Source organism: Macrotis lagotis, chromosome 1 (genome assembly GCF_037893015.1).
Source record: "Macrotis lagotis isolate mMagLag1 chromosome 1, bilby.v1.9.chrom.fasta, whole genome shotgun sequence".
Lineage (NCBI taxonomy): Eukaryota > Metazoa > Chordata > Mammalia > Peramelemorphia > Peramelidae > Macrotis > Macrotis lagotis.
Window position 1 is genome coordinate 757,869,187 of NC_133658.1, and position 23,645 is coordinate 757,892,831.

General features: G+C 44.9%; 2 protein-coding genes across 4 annotated transcripts in view; one reads left to right on the top strand and one right to left on the bottom strand.

The window, feature by feature from the left end:
* On the top strand, positions 1-16,766 carry ROBO4 (roundabout guidance receptor 4). 2 transcript variants are annotated; one of them, XM_074216418.1, is made up of 15 exons: positions 1-157; positions 6,210-6,325; positions 6,452-6,695; positions 6,991-7,103; positions 7,843-8,011; positions 8,201-8,386; positions 8,577-8,619; positions 9,854-9,990; positions 10,115-10,378; positions 10,974-11,084; positions 12,218-12,359; positions 12,530-12,763; positions 12,946-13,304; positions 13,815-14,027; positions 14,178-16,766. In XM_074216418.1, the coding sequence occupies exons 1-15, from the start codon at positions 88-90 to the stop codon at positions 14,183-14,185; spliced, it is 2,409 nt and encodes an 802-aa protein (XP_074072519.1). In that variant the 5' UTR covers positions 1-87; the 3' UTR covers positions 14,186-16,766. The 2 variants fall into 2 exon arrangements, with proteins under 2 accessions (XP_074072519.1, XP_074072518.1); XM_074216417.1 differs by lacking the exon at positions 14,178-16,766 and having other exon boundaries at positions 13,815-14,171.
* Positions 15,955-23,645, bottom strand: part of ROBO3 (roundabout guidance receptor 3) — a 15,387-nt gene continuing 7,696 nt past the window's right edge. Inside the window, exons 11-27 of one of the 2 annotated variants that reach the window (XM_074216415.1) lie at positions 23,288-23,456; positions 22,867-23,033; positions 22,393-22,514; positions 21,927-22,149; positions 21,529-21,653; positions 20,364-20,535; positions 20,023-20,214; positions 19,717-19,740; positions 19,591-19,633; positions 19,205-19,344; positions 18,748-18,945; positions 18,366-18,504; positions 17,700-17,906; positions 17,362-17,510; positions 17,102-17,206; positions 16,707-16,868; positions 15,955-16,319 (exon numbers count right to left, since the gene is read on the bottom strand). In XM_074216415.1, the coding sequence (XP_074072516.1) occupies positions 16,099-16,319; positions 16,707-16,868; positions 17,102-17,206; positions 17,362-17,510; positions 17,700-17,906; positions 18,366-18,504; positions 18,748-18,945; positions 19,205-19,344; positions 19,591-19,633; positions 19,717-19,740; positions 20,023-20,214; positions 20,364-20,535; positions 21,529-21,653; positions 21,927-22,149; positions 22,393-22,514; positions 22,867-23,033; positions 23,288-23,456 (2,558 nt within the window). In that variant the 3' untranslated portion in view covers positions 15,955-16,098. Of the gene's footprint in view, positions 16,320-16,706; positions 16,869-17,101; positions 17,207-17,361; positions 17,511-17,699; positions 17,907-18,365; positions 18,505-18,747; positions 18,946-19,204; positions 19,521-19,590; positions 19,634-19,716; positions 19,741-20,022; positions 20,215-20,363; positions 20,536-21,528; positions 21,654-21,926; positions 22,150-22,392; positions 22,515-22,866; positions 23,034-23,287; positions 23,457-23,645 lie in introns of those variants that run through there. The other variant, XM_074216416.1, reaches the window with a different exon arrangement.

The window sequence follows — 23,645 nt, forward strand, 5'->3', positions numbered from 1 at the left end:
TCAGAGCAGCTGGGCAGACTGGAAAGAACAGAAGGGTCTAATAGACTCAGGGGTCCCTTGGGTCTGACTGAAGAACTGAGACCGGGAATGAACCCAGAAGGAATGAGAGTCCCAGGGGCTAGTTTGGCCTTGTCTTTCCTGCTCCTGTTTATTAGAGGTAAGTCTGGATTGATTGATAGGGCTTCCTTCTCTCCTTTCCTCCTCTTCTCCAGTCTGTCTTATATACTTGACTTTCTACTAATCCCTGCTAAAGAAGAGAGGTCAAAGAATCTTTTGCCCAGAGACATTCTTCTTGGGAAATTGAGGAAGAATAATATGGTCTACTGAGACTCCTGACAACAATGAGGGGGATGGAGTGAGAAGATAATATACAAATGAGGAATATGGTGGTTGTAACATCTCAGGGGTCCTCAACTGAACTCTACTCCCTGCTTCCTCACCTAGACTCTTTGGCCAAAGACTGCCCATCCCAAATCCTTCTTCAGGTTGAGGACCTGTTCATCAGATGACTGGGCCTAGCCAGGCCAAGATGCCAAACTTCGGGCCAGGCTTCCTTCCACCTTCCAATTGATCCAAAATGGGAAGCCAATGAGCATTCTCCTCCTCTCCCCACTTCCCCCGGTCTATATCACTTTCTCTTCTCCTGCGTCTCATAGCCAGGACTCAGAACTGCTTTGGCCAAGTCCTTGAATCAGACCTGGGCTAGCAACCTGAAGCTATCAGCAAATGTTATAGGTTGTCTATGCTTTATGAGGGCCAATGCAAGAAAGATGTGGTACAGAGGATCTTGGCATGGGGAGAGTCTGGAAACCAGAGGGATGCAGAAGGAGGAATATGATATTTGATAGGAACCCTAGATTTGGAAATAAGGAGGCTGAATGAAAGGGATAAATGAAGAGGAGGGAAATTTTCATTGGTAGAATTTGGAGGGAATAACAACTGATATAGAATGATTCCAGAGTAGGGTGAAAATTTGAGAGTCCTATCCATTTTCCCAAATCCCATTTTCCCAATTTCTACCACCCTTTCCTACAGTCCATCATATGAATTTCTGACCATAAAACCAGGATATGGTGGCAGTGGTAGGAGAGCAAGTAGTTTGGGAATTTGGGGTCACCATGGGCCCCAGGTCTCCCAGAAAAAGGATAGGCAATCTTTGGTCCTAGAGTTATGATATCATTCGTAAGTTAAGGTCACAACTCTAAGGGAATTCTGAGAGATGCAGAGCAGTCCAAGCCTTTTGCCCAAGTCCTTTATTTTTTACCAATTTAACCAATTTTGGAACTTAGCATCCCATTATACCCTTATCCCTTATATATTCTTTGGATGTCTACTTCTATTTTAAATGTCTCCTATGTTACACATCTGCCCTTCTATTCTCTCCTAAGCTGCCAGTCACGGTTCAACTTTATGCAAAGGATTTATTGACAAGGAAAGGGTAAAATTTACAATGTAAATAGCAGGATTCAAGAATTATCAGATTCCTCAAAAAATCAACTGACTGGTAGTTTTTTCTAACAAATCTTCTAATAAAATCTATCTCTTGGTCATTTTACTTAAAACTTAAACTCATAGCTTCTATTATGTTGGGATTAAAAACAATGAAAAGTATACTGAATTTGGGATGAGGAAATCTGGACTCAAATCTTATCATTGGGACTTTTGGGGAAATCATTTAATCTCTCTGGGGCTCAGTTCTTTTTTTCATTTATACAACAAAAGGGTTTGTCTATGTTGTCTCTATCATCTCTTCTCATTCTAAATCTATCAACCAAGGAAATAGGTAGGGAAGTATTTTCCCATTCTCAAACCTAGAAAGCCCTACCATGAAATTCTGATCAATGCTTTAGACCCTCCTGCCATCTGACCTGCCTCATCTGACAACATGATAGGTAGAAATTACTGTTGCATATAATTGGAAAACAAAATATTTATATAATAAAAATTATTCTTTACTTTAGAAATAAAACAGGAATTTCCATGACATAGTATTATATAAAAAAGATTGTCCATGAAAATGCAAATCTATTATTTACAACCTACTATTACTTTTAATTTTATAATAAAATGATCATGTAACTTTCAAAAAAAAAGCCTTATGCGCCCAACCAATGGATATAGGATATTGATATGTGGGTAAGTTCCAGAAAACCACCCACACACATCCCTTCCCGCAATGTAAATGAAATCATAATAAAAACTATCATTATTCCTCTTCCCTACCAGGAAAGTTATCAGAAAAATTTACAAAGCTAAAACTTATTACAAAAAATGGCATTTTCTGTCATATTAAATACCCAAAACGAACATGTCCTTCTAAAATTCATAACAAAGTAAAGATTACACACACATACACATATATATGTATAAATCCATTCATGATTTCATCCTTATTAATGGCTTGCACTTAATTGCCTTCATTGTAGCTACATTGGAAACTTTAGGGTTTAGGTAAGTTAGCAGGCAAAGATAATTAACACTAAATACATATTACTTTATTACCCATAGCCCTATTCTCAGTTCCTTTTAGGCTCTCCCTTCATTTCTCAGTCTCACTCTGTTTTGGTGGGGTATATTGGAAGGAGAATGGAAGAGACAACTCAGAGGCTGGACTCTCAAAACCATCCCTTAAACTCTAGATTTAACTTCCAAAGACTCACATGCAAATGAATATGGTATCCCTTCTGGACTATCTCCCTTACTTGCACTCACACTTTGGGGTTGGATCCCCAGGGAGATGACTATTTCTGTGGGTTCTCATAGATCAAATTATAACTCATCACTCCCCTCTAACCAATTTAACTCCCCTTGCCAATTCACACTTGAACTGAGGGACTGTGTCCCTAGAAGAGTGACTCTCTTGAGTCTATACTCCTAAAATTATAGCCCCTAAACCTTCCATTGATAAGTTTATTTTTAAAAGTCAGACACTAGACACAATTAACTCAAAGCAAAGACATTTAATAAGATAATATAGTAAGAATAGTAGCCATAGCACAGTTTCCCCTTATACCTGGGTACACTTTCCCACAAATACATATAGAGTCAATGGGGAAAGTGGGCACGAAAAGGATGATAATAAAGCACATAGATATAGCAAACTTATTTTCCAGAGCAATTCAAACTTTCTGGATTAAGGGCCCCAGGGTCCTTTCTCTTATTGTAGTCCTCTCAATGCTCATACATGGGTATAGCATCTCTACTGGCCATTTTGCTTAATTAGGTTCTCCACACCACTCCACAGTTTGATTTTCCATAGTTGTCTCCCTTCTCTGCTGTCATCTAAGCTGCTTCCTGCCTGGAATGCTACTTCTTTCTGAATTGTTCTTGCTGGATTGATTACAACTATGTCCCTAATGCTTTCTACCTGGTGAATGTGGATGTAATATCTTCCACTGGATGAGTAACTCAGTCACAAGATAGATGGAGATGGAGATGGAGAGTGGAGGAGGGAAAATCTCTTTTCCACTCCTCTGCCTTCTGGTAGAAATGCAAGGGTAATTTTGGTAGGCCAAGTTTTTTAAGGACTCCAGGGTTTGGACAGTTTACTTAGTCAATGGCAAAATACCCTGCCAATTAAGTTAGAAAACTTAACTTTGCAAAGTTATTTTTTAAATTTTTATTTATTGTTTGTTTTTGTCATTTAAAAAAAAAGTTTGAGTTCCTAATTTTTTCTGTCACTTTCACCCATACCCTACCCAGTAGGGTAAATGATATGATACCAATTTTACATGTAGAATTATGTAAAACATATTTCCATATTAGCCAAGTCACAAAAAAGCAGATAAAGAGAAAAATTGTACTTCAATTTGCATTCAGTTGAGTACATCAGATCTCTCTTTGGAGAAAGTATTTTTCATCATAAGTTATAGGTTATCGTATTGATCAGAGTAGCTAAGTCTTTCATACTTGATTGCCTCCTGTGGTCTCAAAGGCTTGTATTCATTCCTGGAAGTGGGTCCTGCTCCCTTGTGACCAGTCTCAAGCATCTCTCTCCATATTGGAACTCTGACTCAAAACTGTGTATGAGTAATAAAGTTACCAAACAACATCAAGTTCTACCCTCCATTGCCAGTAAAGGGTCGCTTCAAATCTTTCTGACCACCTTATTATCTCTGGGATGCTATTACAATCATCTTCAAGGCTTGTGCATTTCACACTGGTGTCACAGATCTCTCCTGTTGACATCCTAGGTTGTCTTAGGCTAGAAAAATATCTCAACCTGATGTTTTGTTGGCTCTGCTGCTCTAGAATTTGATTTGAGGTATTATTTTATATTTGTTTGGAGGAAAATATTGGGAAAGTTTGCTGGGATGCTGCTTCTTCTCTGCGAACTTTGTTCCATCCCACTTCATAAAATGATGATTTTGCACTTAGTTGGCACATCAATACCTTATGCATTTGGTTATCTTTCATTTTCTTTCTCTGTTTATAACAAGTTGTGAGAGGAAAGGAAACACCAACCCCCCTTCCTTTCCAAACATATATGCATATACAGGAAAGTGTCCTTTAACTAATCTTCATCTAGGTCATACCTCCTAACCATGGGTGTCCCTCTATTCTGGGTTCTCTTTTTCTTCTCCTTTTATACTATTTCATTTGCTTCCATAGATTCAATTAGGATCTCTATGAGGATGATTCCTATTTTGCCCCAACCTTACTCCTAACTTCCAGTCTTGAATCTCTAAAAGCTATCAAGAAGCAGATGTCTCAGGTCAGTTGGGTGGCACAGTGGATAGAGCACTGGCCTTGGAGTCAGGAGTGCCTGAGTTCAGGTCTGGCCTCAGACACTTAGCAATTGGCTAGCTGTGTGACCTTGGGCAAGTCACTTAACCCTGTTTGCTTTGCAAATACCTAAAAAAAAAGATGTTGATGTCTCATAGTTAACTTAAAATCAATCTGTCCCAAACTGAATTCATTATCTTCCTTACTCCTCAACCCTTTTCTTCCTAATTTTCCTAATACTGTCAAAGGCACCTATGTCTTCCTGGTCACCCAGGTCATCAGCAACTCCTCACTCTCAACATCCTTTCCCCAATCCATTCTATCTTCCTAACCTCTCTCCTATATGGCTCCTTTCCTCTATTCTGCCTGCTCTTATCACCTCATACCTAGACTATTATAATAGTTTGGTATATATATTTGGTATCCCTGCTTCAAAACTTTGCCCATTGTAATCCATCCTCCACTTGGCCAACTGCAGATTTGACCATGTCATCTCCCCAGTCAGTAAATTTCAGTGACTCCCTATCATATCCAGGATCAAATATAAAATCCTCTGTCATTCACGGCCATTCATAATTTGGCCCCATTCAAATCTTGGTTTCATTTTTTTCTTACACCTTCCCTCCCTCCCAGCTCCCAATCTAGTGACACTGGCCTCTTTGCTATTCCTCATTCAAGAAACTCCATCTTCAGATTGAAGATTTTCATTGGCTGCCCCCCCCATGTTAGAATTATCGTCCTTCTCGTCTTCATCTCCTGCTATAAGCTTCTTGAGAAAAGGGACTAGTTTTTGTTTGCTTTTGTTGTTGTTTTGCCTTTATTTGTATCCTTAGTGTTTAGCATAGATTAATAAATGCTCTTTGACTGAATGACCTCATAGCCCACCCTGACCCACAGAGATTGTGGAGGATTACTAGTGTTGGCCAAAGCCAAGAAGAATGCAGTGGTTCTTGTGGTTGACTACGCAGCAGCCAATCCTGCAGGGTAGAGGGAGAGCTAGGCAGTCGGGGTGTTTGTTTAAGGTGAAGGGATGGGGTTAGAGGGTCTGTGTGGAATAAGAAGCTGAGGTGAGAGTTGTGTAAAGTCAGAGCCAGAGCATATGGGAAAAGAGGGCAAGGGTTAAGTCAAATGGGGTGAGACCCTGAGGGTCCATATGAGAGCTCAGGACATGTGGGAGACATAAGAGAGATAAGAATACATGTGAGTTATAAGGGGCTAGAATGAGTATATGTTTGAGGGAGTAGTTGGAATCAGTGAATCTGTGTGGTACAAATAACTATCCAGCATCTGGGTGAATGTGAAGTTAATCTCTTGGGTCTCAGTATAGAGAAGGAAGGGCTGATGTTTGAAGGAAAAGATTTTTGTAGAGTTAAGGGACCCAGTTTCCAGGAACAAAAAAGTGGGAGGGAGGCTAAGACACTGTGCTGAGCTCTCTGCTCCCCTCCTGCCCCATTTGACTTCATTTCAGCTCTTCTCCCCAATAGAATCTCTGATCCTGGCTGAGCCCCTGGAGCTGCTGGCTGTGCGGGTCCATCTGGAAAATGTGACTCTTCTCACCACTGACCAAACACTTGGCCCAACTGTGTGGCTGAGCTGGAAAGTAAGGAGGGGTGGGGGGAATAAAGAGAAGTGAGGCTCTGAGTCCCTGGCCCTGGGAGATAGAACAGTAGGAGGCTAAGATCTGCAATGTGCCTGAGGCTCCTGAATTCCTTACCTTTCTCTACAGGTAAGTGGTCCTGCTGCTCCTGCACAGGTTTATAAAGCCCTGTTTCGGGCCTGGCCACCTGCAGCAAGGGAGGTAACAGGGCAGCCAGATGGCCCATGGAGAGAGTCCTTGCTGAGAGGCAGGCAGAATGCAGAACTTCGAGGCCTTCACTGGGGCTATGCTTATGAGTTTAAAGTCAGACCATCCTCTGGTTCAGCCCAAGGTCCTGACAGCAACAGTCTCCTCTTGAGGTTGCCGGAGCAAGGTTAGTACCACAACCCCCAATAACAAAAATCTTTTGAGACATTTCCTAAGGACCCTCTGGCCCCTGCTCTGGAATTAGTCCCTTGTCCCATTCCCTGTAATTCCATCTCTTCTGGTTGCCAGAACATTAGGTTCTCCTTTTGAATCTTCCAGGAAATCCTTCCTCCTGTTGTGATGGGCCCAGGACCTCATGCCAATTCCTTTTGAGTTTTCTTGGATCCTTTTAGTTCTGTTCCACTCTCCACAGTTCCAGGTATCTCCTAATATCCCTTATTGCCCTGCTTCTTTCCCCTTAGTGCCCAGTGCCCCACCACAGGCTGTTACCCTGAATCCTGGAAATGACAGTGTCCTGGTGAGCTGGGATCCCCCGCCCCCTGAGACCCACAATGGCATCATCCGTGGCTACCAGGTAAATATTTTCCCCAATTCCATTCCTCATACTCCTATGCTCCTTTACATGCATTGCCCCAGCTAACCAGGGCAAATCCTCTTGCCTAGAGTCCTCTAAACCTCTGATTTGGCAGGTGGAGAAGTAAGAACTAATCAGGGATGGGATCCAGAAACAGATGTAGATCCATGATTTCATACATGCCAGCATTTCCTTCACTGGCAAAGAATGAAAACTTACTTTAGATCTTAAAAAGACCTTAGAGATCATCTATCACAGTCCCCTTGTTATTTAAATGAGGAAATTGAAGTTGAGACCATGGAGTTACGTTCCCAAAGTCATCTAGCTAGCTAGAGGCAGAGCTGAGACTAGAACTCGGGTCTCCCGACTCCAAAGATGACATTCTTTTTACTTCCCCATGTAGCCTCTGTGTGGAACAGGAGGAGGACAGAGGTGGGAATATGGATTCTAAAATTCTAAGTGCCTCCAATCCCTTAGAGACCTTAGGCAGTGTCCTTCCTCCTCTCTTATTCTCTCCACCCTCTGCTGTGTGCAATTGGCATCAGGGAGTCTCTTGTGGTAGAAGATTCCTAGGTCTGGCATCAAAGGAGAAGTTGGAAAAGATTCCTCAGGATAGAAAATAGGTAGCTGATCCCAAGTATATGATGACTCTGAAAGGTAAAGCCTCTCCCCTATTCTGGTTCAGACCCCTTGAATATTTGAGAAGGGCTCTCTGCCAGCTACTACATTGTTCCCTCAGGTCTGGAGCCTGGGCAACACCTCACTGCCCCGTGCCAACTGGAGTGTGGTTGGTGGTCGTACTCAGCTGGAGATTGTAACTGGAATGCCTGGCTCCTATTGCATCCAGGTGGCAGCAGTCACTGGAGCTGGGGCTGGAGAGCCCAGTAGTCCTGTCTGCCTCTTCCTAGGTAAGTATGGTATCAATCTTCCTGGTCCACATCCCTCCAACTCCTCGGCCCTGCTTCTTTCTTTTGCTATTCTCACCCTCCCTTCTCCATGCCCCAGCAGGTCCTTGGATCCAGTTTTCCACATCCTTTAAATCCTTTCTTTACCATGTAATACTCCTCTCCCTCACTACAAGCCCATTTATTCTCTAGAGAAGGCCCTGGAACGAGCTGCACGAGATTCTGTGGGCCTGGGTCCCCAAACCCTAGAGCAGCTTCAAGCTGCACTGCGCCGGCCAGAGGTGATCGCAAGTGGGGGAGCTGTGCTCTGGTTGCTGTTGCTGGGGGCTGCGGTTTGTGTTCACCGTCGGCGCAAGGCCAGAGCCCACCTGGGCATGGGTGAGTTGGAGCTTGGGACCTGAGCAGAACAGTGAAATGGAGAGGATGAACTAGCCAGGGTTGGATGTAAACTGACTATGAGGAGTCAGTGGGCAGGGGGTATGGCCAGCCATCTGGAACGTGGGATAAAGCCTTGGGTCATGACATGGAGAGCTGCTAGAACTCAAGTTTCTATTTTTCCATTTCTCAGGTCTGTACAGATACACTAGTGAGGACGCCATCCTCAAACACAGGTGAGAGAAGGGACCTGTGGGGAACTGATAGGAAAGAGAGTATATGATGGAGGAGTGGAGGGATGGGTCCATCTTCCCCTGTATTCAGTCTGTCCAGCTACCAATGGGTTTTACTGCTTTTACTGTCCAGAATACCAGCAGAGGAATCTTTACCCCACATTTCTATCATCTCCATTGCTCCCAGAAGCTGAGATTAGTATATACACAAAAAGACAGTATTCAGGGTTCAATGTCTGAGGTTATTTCCCCCTCTGTTGCTGTAATTAAAGTAATTTATAGAGTATTCTAAATATCTGCGCAAGCACTTAAGTTCCTTGGGGTTCTATCACTTATACATGAAAGTGGTCTAGGGTGAGGTCCATCCCTGCTCATGATTCATGGAATAAACCCCACAGACACTAGGACAGAAGATCAGAGAAGCTCACCTTATTTCAACCATCGCACAACTTTATCCCAACCCATTTATTATTTAGACTATTCAGACCTTGGTTAATTTGGTAAAGAGATAGCTAAGAGGGCTGGACATGGAGTTAAGAAGATTAAATTTAAATGTGGTTCCAGATACTAGTAGCTGTAGGATTATGGACAAGTCACTTAACTCATTTCCCTAGCTTGTGAGAATCAAATGAGATATATGGCCCTTTAAAATGCTATGTAACACTTTGTAAGTATTTTAAAACGCAAAAATTTTAGCTTTATAGTCTGTCCTATCATTCAGCTTTGTGACATTCTCAGCTCTGTTAAAGTGCATTCATCTATCCTTCTCTTTATCATGCTTACCTTTATTCTTTCTGTGCAGATACTAGCACTTTTCTCTTTGTTCTCAAGGGATCTTTTTAATGCCTCCTAGACCTGGAGGAATGACTGAATAAGATAAGGTAACAGGATTCAGAACTAGGAATGTTTAGAGATCATGTAGTTATGAGATCATAGGATCATAGGTCTAGAGTTGAAAGGGATTTCAGAGGCTATCTAGGCCAACCCTTACAGATGAGGGAAATAAGACTCATAGAAATAAGTAACTTCTCCAAGGCCATACAAAGTGTAATTAGCAGAGATGATTCAAATTTTTCCTGTTTCAAGGATAGTAAGGGACAATGGAGAAGGAGCTGAGAATTGGTAAGAACAGGTGACAGCATCTTTCTATAAATCTTTCCTGCAACTCCAAGAATTGGAGCTATGAGTTGAAGATTAGCTGATCTTCACCCCTATTCTGCATTCCCAATTTCTCTAGGCTGGACAGAAGCGACTCTCCCTGGCTAGCAACTACGTGGAGATCCACCTCTGGTTCTCGGGACCTCAGCAGCAACAGCAGCCTTAGCAGCCATCTGGGAGGAGACACTAGGGATACTTTAGATTGTCGTCGTTCCTGTAAGCATGCCCTGTCTAGATAAAGATCCTTGGGTGATGGAGTTAAAATATCAAGGAGAACTGAATGGAAGGAATGGGGGGTTCAGAGCTAATCTTAGTTCTTTCCTGTTTCTTCTCATTGCAGTGATTTCCTGGGATCCCCGAAGCCCTGGTGTCCCTCTGCTCCCTGATACTACCACCTTTTATGGCTCCCTTATGACTGAGATGTCCTCAGGCCCTCTTCTTCCCCCAGGACCCAGGGCCCCAACTATCCGAAGGCTTCCACCTCAGCTGGCTAGGCTTTCCAATCCCTGGCCCAGTTTGGATAGTCTCTCCAGTGCTCCAAGGATACCTTCTCCCCACCATTCTTTGACTCCTACAGAAACATGGAGAGTAGCAAAGAAGCAGGGTAAATTGTGTCCAAAGACAGTGGTCTAAAATAAATAGAGGAAGGGGAGGGGACAACCATTCTCACTAACTCTCTACCTTCTCCAAAGACAAAAGTGGAAGGAATTGGCATTTTCCTAATTATTACTTTCTAAATAAAGGAGAAGGTGACTAAGGGAAAAGTTTCAGTTATAGTGTCTCTAGTGCATAGAATAAGATTTACACTGATGTAAATGAGATCTGCTATCTCAAGTCACTTTAGCCATGAGTTTTATTGTAAAAAGGAATTAAGCAACTTTTCATGTCTAAAGATTAGTCTATAATAGATCATACTGTCAGATGACTCAGTATCTTGATTGACCCTAACCTTGTCCCTGCTCCCAAACTCCCCTTAGACCTACTGATCACACTGGATCATGAGATACTGGAAGTATTTTTGGGTGAAAGGGACAGAGTAGATAGATAGAGAGTTAAAGACTTCTTGGTTTGGGAATGGGGACAATGCTGCTTTCTTTTCCTCTGATCCTTGGCCCTTTGGATTAGTTGAGGAGAGAATGGAGAAGGTGATGAGTTTTATGCTCTCCATATTCCCTTACCTGATTTTTCCTTCTTTTTAGAACTGCATCAGGCCAATAGTTCTCCTTTGCTCCGTACCAGTCACCCTGTGGGGATCTGGGCCTGGGAGCTGGGTGGTGGAAAGGACTTCAGGAACCTTTCCCAAGTCCCAGGTGAGATACCTGGATATGAAGTGGGAGGAGACAGAGATCATGGCCTTGATGGGAAGGGGTTCCACATCCTACATCCTTTACTTCTCGGTTTATTGAACTTTTCCTTGAACTTCAATAACCCAGTTCCTGAGTATGGTTTGTAGACATGTTGGTGGATCTCTACTATATGTGAGTATTGTGTCTGGTGTGAGTGATCAGATTCATAAATGTACTGTAGGATAAAACCAAGCAGGGTTGCATCTACTCTAGCTTTAAGACCTTGAGCAGTCTTAAGTTTGATACCTGATACACGCAGATCTAATGATGTGACTAGTTCCAAGAAAGACCCTGCCCCAGCATTCTAGTCTCTTGCTCTCTAAACTCTTAACATAAGAATGCTGATGACTCCAAATTTCCAGTCTCCTTTCTCCTTCACCTTATCCTAGACCATTTTGAATTTTTTAAACAAGATCACTTATTTTCAAGAGTAAAACCAGAAATTGTTCATAGGCATAAGAGAATCAGGGCTGCTAAAAAATCTGTCCAGTGCCACCCAATACTTTCTTTTTTTTTTTTTTTGCAAGGCAAATGGGGTTAAGTGGCTTGCCCAAGGCCACACAGCTAGGTAATTATTAAGTGTCTGAGACCGGATTTGAACCCAGGAATTCCTGACTCCAGGGCCAGTGCTTTATCCACTACGCCACTTTCTTCAGCATCTTAGTTAATTGCTCAGCCCTCTCTTCCTGCCACAAGTTGGGCATTTCCTAGCCAGGACCAGAAGCCTGCCTCGAGCTGCCTTCCTCCCTCATGTCCCCCCCCCCCCCACAATGAACATTCTCTCATTCAGAATGCCAAATGGAACATGTGGCTCAGCTCAACTTCTGTGGGCTGAGATTGATTTGTTTAAAAAATCCTAGCCAAAACCAACAGTTTATGCAGAAGTCACCCTGACACCAAATGTACCAGGTGACTTCAGCAACTATGTCATTAGCCTCCCTCTTATTCTAGAATAGGTACATATCAAACTGATGATAGGAAATAGTCCATCACAAAACACCTCCAAAGTTCATGAGGACACCTTATTTCTTCACAGGCTAGGGCCAGGGGCTTCTGGGGGCCTCAATGTCCCTCAGACCCTGGATTCTGCTCTCCAGGAGCTGTACCCCGGACTCTGGCTGCCTGGCGTGCCATTGGACCCCAGCTCCTCAACCCCAGGAATGAGTTGACTTCGAGGCCCCTTCCCCCAACACCTTCTTCTCCTATCAGAGAGGCTCCTACCCAGGTCCAACCGAATCAGTAAGAGGGAATGGGGGAGGGGTATCAGGAACTTTGGCTCCTTGGAAAGTTAGACTTGGGCATGTAAGATGGAGCTACCAGAGATCTTAGGGTGAGGGAGGTCTAAGCCCATTGAGGACAGAGAAATAAAAGGTGACCAGGCTGATGAATCTATTTCTTTCACTGACTAGATCCGGTAAGAACTTCATGGAGTCTCAGGTTTCATCCTCTTTGCCCCTAGTGGCTGCCATCTCTCCTAAACCCCGAAGCCCCTTGGCCTCTTCTCTCTCTGGCCCCAGTCCAACCTCCAGTCACTTGTCTAGTTCTTCACTGTCCTCCCTGGGAGATGAAAGGGATAATGTGTTGACTCCTGAGGATGTGGCCCTGTGCTTGGAGCTTAGTGAAGATGATGATGAGACTCCCAGGTGAGTAATTAGGGGTAAGGACTTGATAGGATGGAGGGTTGGGGAAGTACAACAAAAACAACAAAAGTGGAGAAGCTTTTGGAAACTCACAACCTCTAAACATTGTTTGTAATGAAAACTTTTGATCCTACCCATTGGAGTCTTTTTGTCACCCAAACACTTTGTCCCACCCACCCACCCAGGAATAGTGGTACCCCTGTCCGAAGAGCCCCATCACCACCCACCAGCTATGGCTATATCAGCATCCCATCAACCTCTGGACTAGGGGAAGTGGAGGGCACTGCAGGTGGAACAAGACCAGAGGGAGGCATTCTGCTATGTCCACCCCGCCCCTGCCACACTCCTACACCCAGTGAAAGCTCTCTAGTCAATGGTTGGGGTTCAGCTTCAGAGGACAATGCCTTCAGTGCCCGGGCCAGCCTTGTCAGCTCCTCTGATGGTTCCTTTCTTGCTGATGCCAACTTTGCCCATGCCCTGGCTGTAGCTGTGGATAGCTTTGGATTTGGCTTGGAGTCCAAGGAGCATGACTGTGTCTTCGGTGGTAAGTCCCTCTACCCCTCCTCAAGCATCTTCAAAGTGATATATTTTCTTTTCCTACCCTTCTTCTACTCTTTCTGAGAGGGTAACAAATCAAAGAATTCTACCCTCTTAAACCTTCCTATTTCCAGGCTTCTCTTTGAACTCAGACACAGATGAGCAGTTTATTTCCTCAAAGAAAATTATTCTAAAAGTCTTCCTTTCCCTAGTTATTTCTTTTAATGTTTCATCCTTTTCATTTTCAGAAAGTTCTGTTTTCTTTCTAAATTCAATTCTTCTGCCTGAAATTTCCAATATTTCTCTTTGTTCTGGACTCAATTGAAGATAGGGAGTATATGGGATCTACCACTAAATACCAAACCAAATGTAGACAATTCTTTCCAGGTAACTAAGAATTCTTTCTGTTCAACATCTGATGTCCTATATTCCATCCATTCTGACATGGAGCACTACTGCAGAGTGCCAAGTACTAGTGGAAGAAAACCTTTCTAATATCTAATATCATCTCCATCAGATTTCTCTCCACCTCCTTCTCCACAAGATGACCTTACCCTCTCTTCTACCCTGACTCTGCCAATGTGGGAGTGGAGTTCAAACTGGATTGGAGACATGGAGAATAAATACAGTCATCGGCTACATAGTGGGCTACCTCCTCCCCTCCCAGAGATGGAGAAAGGTCCATCCCAAGGGCAGCAAAAAGCTAGCCATTCTGTGTTTAAAGCCCATGGTGAGACTTGGGAGGAAAGGGGAGGAAAATGGTGGAGGCATATGGGAAGAGAGAAAAGACTGCTCTTTGAGTATTGAATGGGTGGGTACTTCCTGGAAGTGAACAAATAGCAGTGCCAACCTCATTTTAATTCAATCTCTTCATTCCTAGACTCTTGATTGTTAAACTGAAAGACCTTGGAAATGAAGTGGAAGCTGCTGCCTATCTGCCTTCAAATATGAGAACAAGGATACTTGGGTTCTTTTTTTTAATTTTTTGCAAGGCAATGGGGTTAAGTGACATGCCCAAGGTAACACTGCTAGGTAATTATTAAGTGTTTTAGGTTGGATTTGAACTCAGGTCCTCCTGACTCCAGGGCCGGTGGTCTATTCAGTGTACCACCTAGCTGCCCAATACTTGTGTTCTAACCAGTGTTCTTCCACTTTCTGTGAACCAGGACCATTTCTTTTTAAGGGTTCAATAAGGTTTCTCCCCTTCTGACACTCTCAGGAAATGGAAACAAAAGACTGGAGTTCCCTCAGGGGTTAGGGAGCTCTGTATTCCTAGTCATGCTTTCTAGTCCTGGTTCTTGAATCTACTCCTTGGTCCAAGCTTCTCTGGTAGAGGAATAGATCCTCTCATATATACTATTGATATCAAAGTGTTGGGTAACATGGGGGTTTTTGTGGGAAAAAAAATGAAGGGACGTTGGGATAGAGAGAAGAATGGATCGTCTCAGACCTTCACTTCATTCCCATAGATACTACTCTATTCCTTCTAGGATTCAGGTAACATTGTTCTTCCTCTCTAGGATCCAGGGCCATCCTCCCAGGTCAAACATGTTCCCTCTCCCTTCAATTCCAAAGACCACCCCCAGTATAAATAAAGAGAAACTGTTACCTGAGTCATTGAAATCCTATGCTAGTGATACGGGCAAAAGCTTGGGGACTGGGATCAGGAGAATATGGAATGAAGAGGTTAAAAATCAAAACACTGAGAAAAATGAATAAGGGCTTGACTTGACTGCTAGAAAATGGGCCATAGGTCAGTATTATCTAGGTCTGGGTTGTGTGTGGGGGGGGTTTAGAATTGGGATAGGACTTTGACACTCTGGTAAAGATGGAACAGAGTCTGGAAGAAGCAGCACCCTCACCCTTGTCCTCAACCAAATAGAAGTCCAACAGGTAACCAGAGCTAGTTAGGACATTGTACAGGAGTCAAGTGCTTTTATTGACTTATTTACAAAAGAATCTCAGTGGGAAAGTGGGAAAAGAAGTATGGGGAAAAAGAGTTGGAAGCAAGGAAGCACAACTGGCCCTCTGGCCTTTAACCAACCATTCAGTTCATGTTCAGAGCTCTATTCCCTAGGTGGGTGGGGAATAGGAGCAAAAATCTAGCTCTGTTTTCCAAAATAAGGTTGCTTTTTCCACTTTACATAGCATCATCAAATCACAGAATAGGGAAAGATTTCCTTGGTCAGCTAGTCCAATCCTACCCAAAGTATGAATCCCTTCTATAGATTCCTTCTCTGGGACTTCCACCCCTATAGATAAAATTTCTGATAATTTTGTTATGAATAGGGGTCATCTTAGTTCCTGGAGACAATTAGACATAGAGGTAAAAGGAGTTTTGCCTGGAGGTGAAGCATGGAGAGGAGAAGAAGAATGGGAAGGGAAAATCCCTGTTTTAGACTATGTGCTTCTCTTTGCAGATCTGCCCTTCTCAGAGTTGCCCACCTAACTGGGAGTAGGAGTCTCTTCATTCTGCTTCATCCATTTGGGAGATCCCCACATCTCCTTTCTGAGTTTCTTGTTTCCATCTCAACCCTTCCAGTCAATTTTTAGAGTGCCAGGCAGAAATGGGAGATTGGGCACTTACAGTTATGGGACCAAATCCATGAGTCTCAGGGGTGTGGGTAGGTGTGTTTGATGGGTTGGGGGGAGTAAATTGAATGATGATAAAAAAAAATTTGAGACTACAGCCCCTCTGACAGCTCATACTCCTTCCTCAAAAATTCTCTCTATTCTTTCTCAATAAATTATTTACTTTCTTTCCCATCCTCCTCCTACCCTCCAGTTCTCCATCACTTCTATCACCTCTTGGTATTTACCTCCCCCAGACCTTTTGCTCCTCTTTCTGCTGCCACCTTCACTTCTCGATGCTCCCCCCCAGGGCGACGGCTTCGACCAGGTCCACGAGAGCCCCGAGAACTACTGGAGCCTCTGGAGGAGTTGCTTCCAGCAGTGGAGCAGGCACTAGCTCCTTGGCCCCTGGGCAAAAAACTGGGTCTGCTATACGGGAGCCAGGTTTCCTCTAGAGGGGAGAAGAGAAAGAGATCTAAGTACTAGAAAGAGGATAGACAATTCCCACCACCCTCCTCACTGTACCCATGATCATACTCTAATGAGAGAAGATTGAGCAGGAAAAGAGGTCAGAAAAGAAGGGATGAGGGTAGAGTACTAATGGAGAGTTTATATGTAACAGGAACTGAGAATATGAAAGATGGAGGAAGGTAGGAGATTGGAAAGTAATCATATTCATGAATTTTACTGGGGATGAATGGGGAATTTAAAATCCAACCTCTGTTGAAAAACAGTTGAAAAGTTATAAACTGGTAAACAATTTATACACTAGAACCCCCACATTAATCCTTTCATTGTCCCACACTTGACCCCTTCAATCTAGCCTGTGACTACTTACCATCAAGGGGAGGGGCATGATGACTCCCTGGGGGTGCAGCTCGAGCCATTCTTTTCTCTCCTCTCCTCTCTCGTTCCAGAGAGGAGATATTTCCTATTGCTCGAAGCCCTAAGGCCCAGCTAGTCTCCTCTTCTGGTGGAGGGAGGGGTGGGGGGGGCAAATCTGGGAAGGAAGGGCTTTTAGTATCAGAAAACTTCACTTTGTCCACATCAATTAATCTTCTTCCCCCATATTCAAATAATCTTCCTGGCATAATGAAACCAGGAGTGAGCGGTTCTTCCTCCCCAAATCTAGAGCCTTCTTTTCCTCATCATGTAGCCCACCACCATAATAGCCAACATTTCCTGACTATCCTATATTAAACCACCAATCTTGACTTCTGTGATATTGCTCACCTCCTGGACTCCGATCTCTTCTATAAGAAACAGCTTTGGATTTCTTCCGGCTTTGTGCGCGGGGTCCTGGGGGTGAGGAAGCCATCTCTCTGGGTGTCAGTCTGGCTCTAACTATTTGGTTGAAGAGAGAAAGAAGTTGGGGTTAAGGACTGTTCTCTGGGAAGGGACTTGAAGTTAGGGTTTTATATAACTGAGGATGAGAGAAGAATGTTAGGTTAGGAACAGAATTACATGAAGGGCTGGGTTCACTGTAGATTCACCTGGGGTGCTGGTAGTACTAGGGACAGGACTGGGGCTGAGGTGTTGAGGGGCCATTGGGCTAGCACTCTGACTAACAGGTCCCCCTTCAAGGCCATTCAAACTGGGCTGGGATAGGCTGAGAGGAGGACTTGCTCCAGCTGGACCTTGCCTGCAAAGACAAGAATTTGTTAGGACATGGGGAAATGCCACCCTACAGAGACTATCTTCAGAAACCCAGTCCATGGTAGATCAGCATTTCTAGTTTATATTCACTCTTCCATAAAGAAGGGATATAAACCATACTCAACTGTCACTCAATCATAAATCCCAATCTCCTCAAGACTCAAAGGATTCCTACCTCGGCGTCTGGTGGATACAGATGACTTCAGCAGAAGGCTGAGGTGGCTCAGGGGGTGAGGGGGTAAGGGTCGCTGTGGATTGATCTCCATAAGAAGGAGTGGGAGAGGGAACATTCCCATGGGAGGGGGAGGCTATGCAACTTGTGTTGGACTCTTCCAGGTGGCTTCTCTCAGGTAATGGTGGACACCACTCATCTGGTTCAGAACTGGGGACATGGAGAACAGGAGAACAGGAGAAAGGGGAAAGTTGTTCATTGTCCCTTCAACTTTCCTACTACTACTAGCTCCTCCCTATTCCAACCAATGTCTCTGCCCCCTGATTCACCCTAGGCATCCCTGAATGATAACACTGAAGAGTTGGAAGGGTGTTCAGATCCATCCAATCCACCCCATATCTGATCAGGAATTCTCACTACAATATCCTTAAGTGGTCAACCAGCATTCCTTTGAAAATTTCCAGGGATAAACAACTTATCTGCCCTCCAAAAGAACTTATTTCAATTTTAGGACAATTCTAATTACTAGGTTCTTTAGGGTCTCTTCCAGGTCTGGCATATAAGTACAATTCTTCTAAATTCTGCTCCCCTGAATATTCCTAGTTTTGTCCTTTGGACAAACTAAAACAAGTCTAATCCATTGTCCATATGGGCAGGAGACTGTCTTACCTGTCCTCTAGCTCTTCCTCAGTTCCCTCCAAGCAGTTTAACTCACAGGAAGGGGGTGGTGGAGGCAGTGGTTCAGGCCAGCTCAGAGAGGGGGTCTGTACAGGCTTTCCCAGGATCTTTAATTTCCCCCCCCTGGGGCCTGAGAGGAGGAAGGATAAGGGGCACACAGAGGTATTGTTTGAAGGAAGAGTTGTGAGCAGAGTCAGAAAAAAGGCAGGAGGTGGTAGAAAGAAGATCTAAAAAGTGGCAGGAAGAATCTTGAAGGAAGAAGAATGGGACTAGGACAGATTTAGGTTGTCAAGTGAAAGAAAGAAATTATAGCTAATCTTTGGGCTGGGGTGAGTTGGAAATGTTAGAATTTGGGGATTTAGAGAAGGCATACCACTGTTATCCTGGCTCCATTCTGGTGGAGCATATGGGGTAGTCCAGGCCCCTGGATCCTCAGGGGACTGAGGGGGGAAGCCCCCATGGAAGGTTTGAAGCTCTTCACCTGCTGGGTCAATGGTGCTGTAGATGGGTCCCTCCCCTGGGGCTGTGGTCCCCAGGGCTGTCTGAGCCAGGTAGAGAGAAATCCCTGCCTCTGGGGAAGAAACAAGGAAAACCCAGGGAGATAGGCAGGGGGACAAAGAAAAACTAGAAAGAAAGGACCACAGGGAAAATGAGTGTGTTCAGCTATATTTTCTTCCCTCTCCTCTCTATCTAGGGCCCAAGCAAAGAATAAAGTTTCTTCTCCATATTTCCCTCCCAAGGAAGGAATATTCAGATTCTGGAATTCAGAATTCTTTCTAATCTGTCTCAATTGGTGATGAAAGAGAAGTAAAGGTGGTACTATGCCTTACCATTGTAGTATCTGTCATCTGGGTCAGGATTGCTAGGGCAGCCACTTCCCCTGGGCTCTTGAGCAGTAGGACTTCGTGGTGGATGAGGCCAAGAGTCTGCTAGCCAAGGGTATGGGGCTGGGCCAAGGCCCATGGGAGGCCTAAGAGAGATCACTGGAACTGTAGTGGGGGATGAGGGTGGGTGACTAGAACTGGCAATGTAGTTTGGAAGAAGATCTTTTAGGAGTGTTGATTTGAACTGAGAAAAAGTGGGTTTGGACTAAGGAAGATTCAGTGTAAGTAGAGATTCTGTGGGAATTGTAGTGGGGAGTTGAGGTAAAGGGAATATGAAGAGGAGATGAAGGGAGGAATGAAAGTTCTGGCAGGGTTATGATTGTGGGGATTACCTGGAGCTGGCTCGGGAGAGGCCTTCATTGTGGGGGAAGGAGACTGGGGAAGACAGATCGGGAAATTGAGTGAAGTACCAACTTTCACCTCTGGTCTGAAGCCCAACCTAGGGAGAGCTGCCTTACCTGCTGGCGTGTAGGCGAAGGATGCTTCCAAAAGACACAAGTGAAAGAAGAATAGGGACAAGACAGGGTACACAGAAGACAGGTCAGAAAAACTAAATTTTCCCTCATTCCCTAACTTCACCTCACTTCATCTATGAGAATCCCGGAATCCCTTAGCCTTGGGTGAGTCCTCAATTTTCCCTTCTCCTTCCAGACCTACTTCCTCAGTCTTCGTGGTATAGACCCCCAGGTCTCATCCCAACCTGCAGACCTCTTTTCTTCCTTTGGACCCCTACCACCCTCTCCTCCATCAGGTGCCTGGCTCACCATTATAGTGGCTGAGCTCCTTGCGCTGTCTCCGGCGCCGATAGAGAGCAGCGCTGAGTCCGAGAAGAAGTGCCCCACAGGCTGCTCCACCGCCGGCAATAAAGGCTGGCTCCCGCAGCACCTTTGCCAGGCGCTCGGCTAGCCCTGGACCCACCTCCAGGCTGGGCCCTGGCTCTCGATCTTGAGGGAGAGCTGTGCAGAACAGGCAGGTGTCCAAGCATGGAAAGGCAAAGGCAATTCTGAGCCTCAGACAGGGTTACCTGATGCCTTCTAGTACATCCCCCAGGTATCCCATCTCCCAACCAGTATGCCAGCCCAGGGACCCCCTTTCTGTCACTTACGGAGTTGTACCAGTATGGGAAGGCTGGCCACGCCCACGCCAGCACTGGTGGCTGCAGCAACCTGAGTTCTGTAGAGGAGGCCTGGGAGTAGACCCCGCACCACTGCAGACCGGGCCCAGCCTGCAGCAGATTGGTTCAGGTGGAAGCGACTCTCATTGCCCAGGCACCAAATCTAGAAAAACCATAATAGGTGGGGTTGGGGAGAGAACAGAGTCTGGGACACTGCTCATCCTTGGAAACTGAGGCATGATTCGGCAGGATGGGGTCAGCTTTTACCTCCTACACCTCCGGCTCTCAAGATTCTGGAAGCATAATGTCCCGGGAGAAGGCAATGAGGGAACACATGTACTTTGCCCTGCTCAGAGAGCAAATTCTGTTTAGTTCTGACAGCTATATTTTAAAAGAAACACTGACAAGCAGGAGCATAACCAAAACTGTAGAGGAGACTTGAAACTGTGACATCTGAGAAGATCTCAGAAGGAACTAGGTACATTGAATTGTAGAAGACATGGGCCTGGAAGAGGGAGGGGCATCATTTCTGAAGAATTTGAAAGGCAGTCATGTGGAAGAGGGATGGATTAGAATTGTTTTGCTTGGCCCCAGAGATTAGAACAAGAAACAATGAGTGGAAATTACAGAGAGGCAGATTTCAGCTCCATATAAGGAAAACTTCCTAACAATTTAGAATCGTACAAAAGTGGAATGGACTCCCTTGGGATGCAGGGAGGATGCCCCATCATTGGAGGTGCTCACTCAGAAGCTGGATGATTACTTTTTGAGGATGTTGAATGCAGAATTTGCAACTGAGATAGACAAGATAACCTGAGTCCCACCCAAAGTCCAGACCTCCAAATACACCCTCTTCCTTAAGCTCATCATTCCTCTTTTTTTTAGGTTTTTTTTTTTTGTAAGGCAAATGGGGTTAAGTGGCTTGCCCAAGGCCACACAGCTAGGTAATTATTAAATGTCTGAGACCGGATTTGAACCCAGGTACTCCTGACTCCAAGGCCATTGCTTTATCCACTGCCACCTAGCCGCCCCCTCATCATTCCTCTTTATCAATCTTGCTGTGCTTCTTTCTTTTATTTCCCCTAAATCACACACACACACACACACACACACACACACACACACACACACACACACACACACACACGCATTATACCTGATATTGCTGAATGATTCCATTTTGTTGGGTGGGGATAGGAGGTTCCCAGGAAACAGTGATGCTGCTGTTGTTGCCATCACCCCCCAGGGTCACTGTCACTGCCTGGGGGGGCCCACTGGGGGCTGGGCCAAGGTGGGGGCATAGTAGAAAAGGACACAGACAGTCATGGAATGTTCTCAATGTCTTGATCTCTTTCCCCCAATACCATTGTAAAAACAAACTTGGGAGCCAAGGAATGGTTTCCCCAGCCACATCTCCCCATGATTTGGCTGACAATGGATTTACCCTTCAGATTTCACTCTCCTCAGCTCTCCTTCTCCCTTGTACCCTGAATTCCTCTTGCATATTCCTCCTTAATTCCCTGTCCCCTCCCCCACCTTCATGTCCCTTCTCACCCTCCTCAGGGGTACTCCTGGTTAGAATAGTGCTGTCAGGTCCTGGTCCATCTCTGCTGTAGGGTTGCACCTTGATTTGGATCTGTACACCACCTGCTGGAAGCTCTCTCAGCACAGCACTCCGCTGGCCTGAGGAGCCTATATCCAGAACTGTCCAACTACTTGAGCCTACTGCCCTCCACAACACTCGGAAGCCCCACACCAACTGAGACTGGCCATCCACCTGGAGAAAGAGGCATGCTAGAGTGGATAAGAAGTAATGGAGAGGAAGAAGAGCAGCCTCTGAAAACCTCAACCCTTCCAAGGGCCAGACCAGCCTGTACTACCCAATGAAGCACAGGAAGGCTGGCCATGCCCACGCCAGCACTGGTGGCTGCAGCAACCCAATCCTTTGGGCTTTGCCTCCTTTTATTAAATCCCAACTGCTGCCTGGTTCCCCACCCTTCCAATGTGTCACCTTACTCACAGTCCAAGACACCTGCAAGGATGTGGGACTCAGGAATAGGGGCTCCTGCAGTTGAACAACCACATCAGCCAGATCTCGCTGTCCTTGCCATGGGTCCTCAACTGGCCTGGAAGGGCCACTGTCTGCTAATTAGAGAGTCCCCTCAGCAGGGATCACAGGAGAAAAAGAGGAGACTGGCTATAATTCTTGCTACTCCTCTGACTCTCCCTCAAGTCAGTTCTCTAGGACATAGCCTAGGACTCAATGAGAGTAGGACAGCAGAGCAACTTATGGGGATGGATCCTGACATCTTCCACCCAACATCTCGGGGTATGTGACATAGAAGGGGGCAGGGGGATTTGGGATTCATTAAGAAGGATTTTTCCCTTTTACTTGGATCCAGGGATGTATGCAACAATGAGCGGATATGGAAACCGGTGTGGATTTGGATCTCCTACCCATTTCCAAATATGAAAAGTTGTGATCTTTACTCACCCTGAGTCTGAACAGGCTCAGAGACAGGACTGGGTTCACTAAGACCCCAAGTCCCTGCTGCTCGAACTAGAAATAGGTAGATGGTATTGGGCTGCAAACCAGTGATGGTATGTGTCTCTAGCTGGACACCGTCTGCTACTGTCCGCCAAGTGTTACCAGATGCCTGGCTGCAATGGAGAAGGTTGACTAAGGGAAGAACACCCATCCAGATTGACAGGACTTCGGTGATTCCACTCTGCTCCAAGACTTTTATGTACCCATTTCATCCCCAACCAAAGAGGAACCTGGAGAGCCCTTTTTCTACAATAGGGAACATCTCAAGAACAGAAGGCCCTGTATAGGGTCCACAACCCAAAATCTGTCAACTGCCTTACCTTCTCACCTCTTTAAACCCTACCTTCTCACCTCCTTAAACCCTCACCTGAAGGCCTCTATTACATAAGAAGTAACTGGTGATCCTCCAGCCTGTGGACTAGGTTTCCAGGTTAGAGTGATGCTGTTTTTGGTGACTTCAGTAACCACTGGCTTAGAGGGAGATCCAGGGGGATTACTGGGCTCAGTAGGAAGTCCAGTGGACCCCACCACACCATCTGTAGGAAAGAATGAATTAATGAAAAAACTTGTTAAACTTTTAGGAATATTATGGAAAATAATATTCTGCCATGAGATCACACTTCCCAAATATATAATATATATTTCCCAACTACATAATGTTGATGCTAGTAAAGATAAGAGCATAATGATTTCCCACTCACATATCAACTTGACTTCTTCAATTC

Excerpts from the sequence above, each read along its gene's own strand:
- ROBO4 (XM_074216417.1), top strand. The coding sequence starts at position 88 with ATGAACCCAGAAGGAATGAGAGTCCCAGGGGCTAGTTTGGCCTTGTCT. Across the intron at positions 158-6,209 it reads CCTGCTCCTGTTTATTAGAG|AATCTCTGATCCTGGCTGAG; the intron begins GTAAGTCTGGAT and ends TCTCCCCAATAG. Across the intron at positions 7,104-7,842 it reads GCATCATCCGTGGCTACCAG|GTCTGGAGCCTGGGCAACAC; the intron begins GTAAATATTTTC and ends TTGTTCCCTCAG.